Source organism: Lactuca saligna, chromosome 5 (genome assembly GCF_052625555.1).
Source record: "Lactuca saligna cultivar CGN05327 chromosome 5, ASM5262555v1, whole genome shotgun sequence".
In the NCBI taxonomy this organism is placed as follows: domain Eukaryota; kingdom Viridiplantae; phylum Streptophyta; class Magnoliopsida; order Asterales; family Asteraceae; genus Lactuca; species Lactuca saligna.
This window is the reverse complement of record NC_136421.1, coordinates 153,837,974-153,847,367: the sequence shown is the minus strand read 5'-3', so window position 1 is coordinate 153,847,367 and position 9,394 is coordinate 153,837,974. Positions and strand designations below refer to the sequence as shown.

Here is a 9,394-nt window from a genome sequence, read left to right as displayed (position 1 = left end):
TCTTTATTTAAATAATAGTCTTTTTAGATAAGACATTGACCAAAAGTGTAACAACAACAAACAGTATGGACCAAGCACGTAACAAAAACAAACAACAAACAGTATGGACCAAGCATGTAACAAAAACAAACAATAGAGACATTCTAAGTTAAAAAATAAGTTAGAGACCAAACACGTAAATTACCCTAAACTATAGGAACCATTCGTGTAATTTACTCCATAAATTACTAGAAATTAACAACCCGTTGACTCTTTTACTATAATTTCATCATTTTTTATTTTTTATTTTGACAAAACTGCACAAATGATCCATATAGTTTGTCAAAAATTATCACTTTGATCCAAAAAGGTTTGGACTAACACCAGAGATCCAAACTTTTCATTTTTTACGAGTTTGGTCCAATTTTACTATTAAATTTTTCATAATGACGATTTTACCCTTATTTTTTTCTTTTTCACTTTTTTATTATTTAAAGATTTTTTCACATTAAAAGAAAATAGAAAAAAGAAAATTTTCCTTTTCTATTTAATTTATATAATTTTTATAACATAAAAAATAGAAAATTCAATCTCTCTCTCTCTGTGAAGCCTGCCATCGGAGATGGAGTCTCCGGTCCCCAAAGAGGAGGCAATTTCCCTTCACTGTCGATTAGCAAACCCCAAACCCCTCTTTTGATTTATGTGATCCCCTTTGATCTCTACAACCCCGTAGATGAACAAAGTGGAGATCAAGGCCACCGAAAAGGCACAACCCTCATCCTTTTTGTTTTTCCTTTCCTTATGTTAATCGATACCTGCCAAACACCCAACAATCGACTGCTGATACGACTTGATCCTTCTGATTTGTTAGTCGTCGGAGACCGGTTGTCCCCCTCACTCTTTCTCACTATTTCAAACTCGAAAACCATCATCTCCATATGCCACCTGCTGTGTTTCCTCGAATTTGATTCACCCTCTCTCTCTCTCTTCAACATACACAACAAGGATGGTGAAACCTGATATACATGTTTTTGTAGATACAGAGATAACCATAAAATGAAAAATCCCCTTCTTTTCTCCTTTCTCCTTTCTCCCTTACTGGTTTCAATTTATCCATGAGTAATAACCAGGAAATGAAAAAGCCATATACATCTTCATATCATCGTCACCAAATCGTGCTCATCCACTTTATTTGTTATCAACACAAATTGAATGTGTGTGTATGGTGCTGCTTCCCGTTCGGACAAAACATATACATACCTGTTGTTCAAAGTCGATATGCATGTGAGAGGAAGGAGGGTAGAGCCGATCTAGCACCTTGCTGCTGCTAAGATACCCACTTCATCGGACATTAATTGATACTAATTCAACTATTCGTAAAACCTACCATACCGGCTCCAACATCTTCAAATCAAAGTGAGAGTCCCCAATTCAAGGTTCGTTGTTGTGTTTCATCATTTTAATTTGGGGATCTTTCTAGGTCTTGATCTAGATCACTCTATGCTTTTCTAATTAAAGCTGATTTAAGCTTTTTAACCTAACAAAAACATAGAAAATGACGAACGAAGAAGGGAGATCAAACTGAAGTGTGTATTGGGTGGATTATGTGTATTGTTTAAGTTGCAGATGAAATGAAAAGAGACATGGAAGAAGAGAATGGGGTGATTTTCTTCTCACATGTCGAGAGAGAGATCGAGAGAGAGAGAGAGAGAGAGAGATTTTATTATAAAAATTATATAAATTAAATAGAAAAGAAAATTTTTCTTTTTTCTTTTAATCTGAAAAAATCTTTAAATAAAAAAAATGAAAATGTAAAAATTAAGGACAAAATCATCAATATGAAAAAATTAATAGTAAATTGTATCAAACTGCAAAAAAAAAAAAATGAAAAGTTTGGACCTATGGTGCTAGTTCAAACCTTTTTGGATCAAAGTGACAAATGTTGACATACCATAGGGACCATTTGTACAGTTTTGTCTTTTATTTACTTATTTTTTCAAAACTATCCAAACACACCCTGAAACTACGATTGACAATTTGTTTCTCTGAATTTCCATTGACACCACCAAAAGAAGAAAGGGCATGAAGGAATCCGAGCCACCAAAGGCATCAAAACACGAAGATAGGGTTGATTTTATCAGTAGCATGCCGAATGGCATCCTTCTTTCGATTCTTTCTTGTCTTCGATACACCGAAGAAGTAATTTGAAGCAGCATTTTGTCCGGACGATAGAGGTACCTGTGGACTTCAATTCTGTTTCTTGACATATACTGTTTTCGAGGATCCAAAGACCGAGAAAACTTCAAAAAAGCAAATTCAAAGAGTGTATATTGGGTTTTAGCAAACATTTCCGTCAATTTGGATTGGTTCGATCTAGATTGTGATGATTACTACAGTATGTCGACAGTAGGGCGATGGATTCATATCGCCGTTACCAGCAATGTCAAACAACTTGACTTATCGTTTTGCCCTAAAAATAATATAGAGGATGTCGAGATGCCCCATTGTCTTGTGACTTCCGGATCCTTGGACATATTAAAGTTGTATTTGGGGGCACGTCGTCTAAGGTTGCCTAATATTACGGGGTTTCTAGCACAACCTTGTTCGAAATGGGAGGATACCGAGGGAAAGTGAGGGGTGTTGAAGGAAAATCGTGTTCACTTTCATTAATGGAAGGAAAGTGAAGGCAGGGGAAGGATTTTGTAGTCATATTTTCCTTCCAAATTGAATGGATTTGGGAAGAAAGTGAGGGTAAGGAAAATTTCAAAATTTATTTTCTTTTTCCTCCTAACTCGGGAACACAAAAACTTAAAAAATTATCCTCTCATTTCTTTTCATTTCATTCGAACTCGGAAACACGGTATAATGAACATTTTCCTTCCCCTCCCTTTCTTTTGGTCAAAATTTTCTTTCCATTTCCTTTAAAATGGTTTGGTATAATGGTTTTGGAAAGCTGCCCTTCGGGCTTGAGTTTGATATCATGCTTCATGAACAAACTTGATCTTCTTTATATTTCATGTCCGAAGCTAGAATCGCTGAGAATTGAAAATAACAAGGATGAGTGTACGTGTGATGTCATTAAGATTTGTTGCCCAAAACTGGTGGATTTGGATTTATGAGGTCGTATAGCTTATAATATTTTCTTTGAACGTCTAGACTCTTTGAAGGAAGCTTGGATTCAGCCCAAAATGGAGGGGAACACCATATCTGTTGTGGGAATTTCTAGTGTCGAGTATTTGTCTATCAACTTCAACTTCTTCCTTGAGGTAGATGCTTATTCTCTTTTTTGTCAATTTTTCATTTTGGTTTTGTTTCTAAATAAGTATATATATATAAAAGTATGATTAGTTTTCATCAAATCTTTGTCATAATTATACTGCATTACTGCTGCTTGTAATCCGGCTCTACCTAATCCGAAGAGTTTGGGGCTAATTACAACTATGGATGCCTTCACCATGGATAACTTCAACCAAATTCTCAAATATTGTCCCAAACTGGAGTCTCTCAGGTTGAATATTGATCAGGTATTCTCATATCAATTGGTATTCTTTTTATGTATCACATTTTCAAACACAATACCTCACTTTCACTCTTTCCTTGGTGACTTATGCATTTTAAATTCCTATCCTAGGCATAGAGGCGGAAATTTCGGCCTTTTTAATTATAAATGGGTTGCTAAAGGTTATATTAAGCACCTCATATGTAACACTTATGCTTTTGTTTGATGACCTAGGATTTTCATGGAAAATATGCGTATTTGGATGATTATGAAACAAGGAGAATCTTGACTCCTGATGTGAAATGACTCGAGTTTTTTAAATTCAATGGAGAAGAGCCGAAACTAGAGTATTGGTTGGAAGATGCATTAAATATGTTTTTCAGTTGGGGTGACAAAGCTAGGCTCTCTTATTGGTGACTATCAAAGTAACTGTCAAACTGATGCATGTGTTGGGGTGATGACTACATTCCAAGGTCTTGTGTGGATGTTTTTTGGATTTGAATTTTTGTTTCATGTTGCTCCATTTTGAACTATTACTAGAAAATACTTGTTTGATTCCACAGTTTTGTTCATATTATGCTATAAAAACTACAACACAACACCACCGATTGCAACATCGATATGTGAAACCAAAAACATGTATGTAACCACAGCAACAACAATTGCAACATCACCTACCTCATTGTTCAATTCAACCAATTGCAAGATGGGTGTGTAAAACCAACTGCACTATTTGAACATAACATTTGCACCACCACAAAAATGAAATTAATAGTTTAGCACCAAGAGAAAAAGAAAAAAAAATGAAATAAATAGTTTTTCATCCTAAGTAGTCGATAGTCTGAGCCTTATTTCTCTAGTCACTCTTCTACATCCATCCATCCATCCTTTCTATAAAACCTAGCAAAAGTAAATACAAGCATCAGTATGTATCATATGACAAATTTGTATATTTGAAATATAATTATTTCGGTATGTATGTATGACATGTATGCGTATGTATAATAGGTATGTACATATGACAGATAGCTCACAAGTATGTATGATCTTGAAACATATCCATCAATTAGAAGTTAATTAAAGGGGTCGATAAGAAAAGGAAGTTATTAAAGGGATAGAGAGGTGAAGAGTTGATCTCTATAGAAATCATTTTGGGACAGAAATGATCTCACTTTCTTTGCATGTGTGAAGAAACAATTGTAAGCTGTCAAAGAGCAGTGGCCATGGAGGAGACAAAGTTACATAATTTGAAGCTAATGGTTTAGAAATTCAAGAGTATTCATCTCTAAAATCCGATTTTAACGATAGGACGTGTCTGTTGGGTTGACTGAACATATAAGTTTCATTTAATTGGGTTAACGATTTAAAAATGTAATTATCCATCAACTCTTAAGGGTAGAAAACGAATTTTGCATATTTTAGGCGACCATGTAAGCTGTAGCATATGGGATCTTAAGGTTGAAGTATATCCTAAGTGAGAAATTGAATATTTTAAATAGGTTAATAAAAGAAGAGTTTTGAAGTATTTTATATAAGTTAGAGTTGGAGTTTGACTTTGGAAAATTTTATAAAAGTCAAAGTACGTTTTTATTTTTGAAAAAAATGCAATCTTACGATAAGGGGAAATTTGTGAATTAAAACTACACAAGCTAAGTACGATTATATACAAATACATACTTCACATGTGATGTAATGCCAATAGCCATTTTGCTCATTTATTAGATTTCGGAGGTTAATAGTGATGAATTGGAATTATTTTGTTTTTTACAGCAGTACGGAACTAGAAATAATTCGTTTTGCTTCAATTTTTTTATAATTATATGTGATTCCAATTAATCACAATTAACCACCGAAATCGAAGCACAACGAATTATTTCCATATAATCTCATAGAATCTTACAAAAAACACTTCAACTTTATTTTGAACATATAATTATATAAACGACACATACTCATAAATGTTGGAGTTATTCACCGGTAGAAGATATTTTTCGAAGTTGGAATAACCTGGAACGAAGAAGTCCAAAACATAATACAGAATGGATGTCTTGCACTGGGGACCCCAATACCATACCAGATTGACATGTTTAATAGTACGTCTCGAAATACATGCATTGTTGACTAAGTGATTATTTTTTATAAAATATAATAAATAAATGGTTAGATTATTCAATTTCCCTATAATAAACAAAAAGTTAATAAAATGTATTCAAACAAAACATAAAAAAAAATTAGCAAATGTATTCAAATAAAACTTCAAAAAATTTAAGAAAATTATTTGAACAAAAACATCAACAAAATATAAGCGAAAAAATATATAAAAAATTAAACATTATATTTGAACAAAACGTTAAAAAAATTAATTCACAAAAAATATAAATAAAATAAAATAAGAATATAATAAATAATAGGCAAATTTACATAAATGGTCCCTATAACATGAACAAATTACATGAACGGTCCCTATGATAGGAAGGGCATATATGTCATTTTATAAAAGACTTAACTGAAAAAGTTAACATCATTAATCAAAATGATTATCTTTGCAATATTTTGAAACCACAAGGATTATCTATGCAAACAATTCGTTATAAGAACTAAAGTTGGTCTATTTTGTCAACCATAAGGATAATTTATGTAATTTTGTCTATTATATATAGTTGTTAAGAGTCAAATCAATGAAAAACTTCTAACTCACTTGATGATTTTATAGATATTATATTTAGTTGTTAAGAGTAAATTCGAATAAAAACTTCTAGCTCAATTGATAAGAGGCGCATATTGGGAGACATAGGTCCCGAGTTTGACCCTCTTCTTCTCCTTTTCTCCTACAAAAATCCGATTTTTTTATCTTGACTGTTGACTTTTGGCATGGATTGAATTTTGGTTAAATTTCTAATTTTAGAAGATAGACTAAGGGTTTACCTTGTGTGGCTTATTTGGAGGTGTTTAGCATCCGTTCGTTGGCTGTGAGAGTTGTAAGCTGTTGATTACGTCGACAATATGAGACTTCTCAATATACTGTAGGACAATAGGTGAGTCTTCGCAACTCTTGTTGGTATGCTTGTATGTCATATGCATGTGGGTTGATACGGACCTAATAGAGTCAATTCCTTTTCGCCATAAAAATCCGATTTTTTAGTGTAATTAATTGGGTTGACGTGGCATGCTCCATTAACATCTCTTCCAAAATGGCATGCCACATAGACGGGTTAATACCGAATAGGTAATATAGGAACAAAGTGAATAAATATTTTCGGTTTTTATGGGTTTAAATTTTCTTAAAATTTTAAAACATTTTTAAAGATTTACCAAAAATATATGTAAATTCCGCTAATATTTGAAAGACGCATAGTATGATGCTAAAACCCTAACCCCTCACTCACTGTCTTCGCTTCTTTATTTCTGTAGAGAAGATGGAATGACAATGTGTTTGCTTCTCTGAATAAATTTTTAGGGTATGAAGAAATCCGAGCCACCAAAGACATCAAAACCCGCGGATGGGACCGATTTTATCAGTAGCATGCCGGATGCTATTCTTCTTTTGATTCTTTCACGTGTTCCATCCACAGAAGAAGCAATTCGAAGCAGCATTTTGTCCAGAAGATGGAGAAATTTGTGGACTGCAATTCCATCGCTATACTTAGATGTACGCCACGGGATAAGATAAAAAAAAGCGAGTTCAAAGAGTTAGTGTATTGGGTTCTGGTAAACAGATCCGCTGATTTGGATTGTTTTCGTTTATATTGTTCGGATCATTACAGTATATCGACAGCATGGCGATGGATTCATGCCGCCGTTAAGAGAAATGTCAAAAAACTTGAGTTGACATTTTAGACTACAGGGGATATCGAGATGCCCAATTGCCTTGTGATTTCCCCTTCGTTGGAGTCATTAAGGTTGAGTTTGGGCCATCATGGTCTAAGGTTGCCTAATATCATGGGGTTTCCGGCACTTAGGGTTCTTGATTTGACCAGTGTTGACTTATTGGAAGACGGCAATTTGGTAAAAGCTTTTCTAGAAAGCTGCCCCCTGCTTGAGGATCTGACTTTAGACGACTGCGTGCTATGCAAACTTGATCTTCTTTGTATTTCATGTCTGAAGCTCAAGAAGCTTAGCATTGTTAACACGTACGATGATAATGATGATGATGGTGGTCTGTGTGGTGGCGTTAAGATTTGTTGCCCAAAACTGGTGGATTTGGAGTTAAAGAGGTTATATAGCTTATAATTATTTCTTTGAATGTCTAGACTCCTTAAAGAAAGCTGAGATTGAGCCTAAATCGGAAGGGAACAACATGTCTGTGTTGTTTCCTGGAATTTCTGGTGTGGAATATTTGTGTATCGACCCTTACTTCTTCATTAAGGTAGATGATTATTTTTCTTTATCCACAAATTTTCATTTCTGTTTCTTTAAAGCTTTTTTGCAGTGTAATTTATGCAATTGGTCTTTGCCACCTTTCTTATAAAAGAGTTCACCCAAATCTGATAAGGTCAAAACTTGAGGATATTGATCGCAAAATATCTAGCAACAATTGTTATGCTTGACCCTAACTAAGCATCCATTTTTATGAGTGAAGATGTGAATAGGTAACTCTATTAAATTAAGATCAGAACATTAACTTTTTAAGTGGTGTTTCTTTTTCACTTCACTAGAAAAAGATCTAATCTAGTAAATATACTATATGCATGTTTCTTTTTGACTTAATGCAGACAGCACAGTTTACATATGTTTGAAAGTATGATTGGTTTTCATCAAATCTTTGTCATTATTGTAGTGCATTTATGCTGCAATTGATCCTGGTCTACCTAATCTGAAGACTTTGGTGCTAAGCACAACTATGGATGCCTTCACCATGGATAACTTCAACCGAATCCTCAAATATTATCCCAAACTGGAGTCTCTCAAGTTGATCATTGAGCAGGTATTTCACATCAAATGGTATTCTTTTTATATATTAGATGTTTTTTATTTGTGAATTAATGAAAACAATAATATAAAATATAAAATTTAAATTTAAAGTAAAGAAAATACATTAACAAATAACATCACATTAATGAGGAGGTCTAATAAATTTAAAATGGGTAACTAATAAATACATTAATTAAGAGGTCTAATATGGTGACACATGGCAAAAGAACAACTCTTTTATTAGTATAGGGAGGGAGATATGAAAAAGCTATTGGGCTAATAAATAGATACTTCAAGAATTAAAGACATTAGTTTAGATTTTTTCTGTTCACATGAAAAAGTAAAACTTATGGTTTTGCTTGATATGATGTAGGATTTTCATGGGAGTGATGGGACGGAATACGGGTGGTTGGATGAAGATGAAACAAGGGAAATCTTGAGTATTGATTTGAAAAGGGTCGAGTTTTTTGAATTCAATGGAGAAAAACCGAAAGTAGTTATAAAATGGTTTGATGATATATTGAATATGTATTTCAATTGGGGTAAGGAAACCAGGTTCTCTCATTGGTGAATGTGAAAGTAACTGTCAAAGTGATTACTTGTTGCTTCATGTTGCTTCTTTTTTAACTATAACTAGAAAGTACTTGTTTGGTTCTATGGTTTTGTTCGTATTCTGTTATAAAAACTACAACATGAAGGTAGAATTAAGAAAACATGTATGTCTTCTCTGGTTGCTCTTCTACATTCATGTGTGCGTCCTTGCTTTAAAAACTTGCAAGTATATACAAACATCAGTATGCATGATATGACAGATATGTATGTATGTATGTATGATAGGTATGTGTGTTGACAGAAATTCTGCATGTAAAATCGCAGGAGCTGACAAGTATGTATTGTAATGAAACACATCAGCAATCAGAAGTTAATAAAGATATAAAAAGGTGAAAGGTTAACACAATCAAAGTCTATAGAAAATCATTTTGGAACTGGGACTCATAGGAGACA

At 33.5% G+C, this 9,394-nt stretch overlaps 1 protein-coding gene and 1 long non-coding RNA gene across 9 annotated transcripts; both read left to right on the top strand.

Moving 5' to 3' along the window:
- The first annotated feature begins 569 nt into the window (after positions 1-569).
- LOC144997659 (uncharacterized) lies at positions 570-4,036 on the top strand. 6 transcript variants are annotated; one of them, XR_013659892.1, is made up of 5 exons: positions 570-1,415; positions 2,055-2,730; positions 3,136-3,245; positions 3,328-3,503; positions 3,713-4,036. It is a non-coding gene; the product is annotated as an uncharacterized LOC144997659 (long non-coding RNA). The 6 variants fall into 6 exon arrangements; XR_013659893.1 differs by having other exon boundaries at positions 2,052-2,213; XR_013659889.1 differs by having other exon boundaries at positions 2,052-2,730; positions 3,399-3,503.
- Positions 4,037-6,845: 2,809 nt separating this feature from the next.
- Positions 6,846-9,046, top strand: LOC144997390 (uncharacterized). 3 transcript variants are annotated; one of them, XR_013659783.1, is made up of 4 exons: positions 6,846-7,692; positions 7,897-8,067; positions 8,256-8,402; positions 8,763-9,046. XR_013659783.1 is itself a non-coding variant. In XM_078957291.1 (3 exons), exons 1-3 carry the CDS (start codon positions 7,776-7,778, stop codon positions 8,958-8,960), a joined length of 414 nt encoding a protein of 137 aa, XP_078813417.1. In that variant the 5' UTR covers positions 6,846-7,775; the 3' UTR covers positions 8,961-9,046. The 3 variants fall into 3 exon arrangements, 1 of the variants encoding a protein (XP_078813417.1); XR_013659782.1 differs by having other exon boundaries at positions 6,846-7,844; positions 7,950-8,067; XM_078957291.1 differs by lacking the exon at positions 7,897-8,067 and having other exon boundaries at positions 6,846-7,844.
- The last annotated feature ends 348 nt before the right edge of the window (positions 9,047-9,394 follow it).

What these genes read in the sequence shown, in the direction of transcription:
- LOC144997390 (XM_078957291.1), top strand. Translation starts at nt 7,776, where the DNA reads ATGTCTGTGTTGTTTCCTGGAATTTCTGGTGTGGAATATTTGTGTATC. An exon ending in ACCCTTACTTCTTCATTAAG is followed by an intron (nt 7,845 to 8,255) that starts GTAGATGATTAT and finishes TCATTATTGTAG; the next exon opens with TGCATTTATGCTGCAATTGA. An exon ending in TCAAGTTGATCATTGAGCAG is followed by an intron (nt 8,403 to 8,762) that starts GTATTTCACATC and finishes GATATGATGTAG; the next exon opens with GATTTTCATGGGAGTGATGG.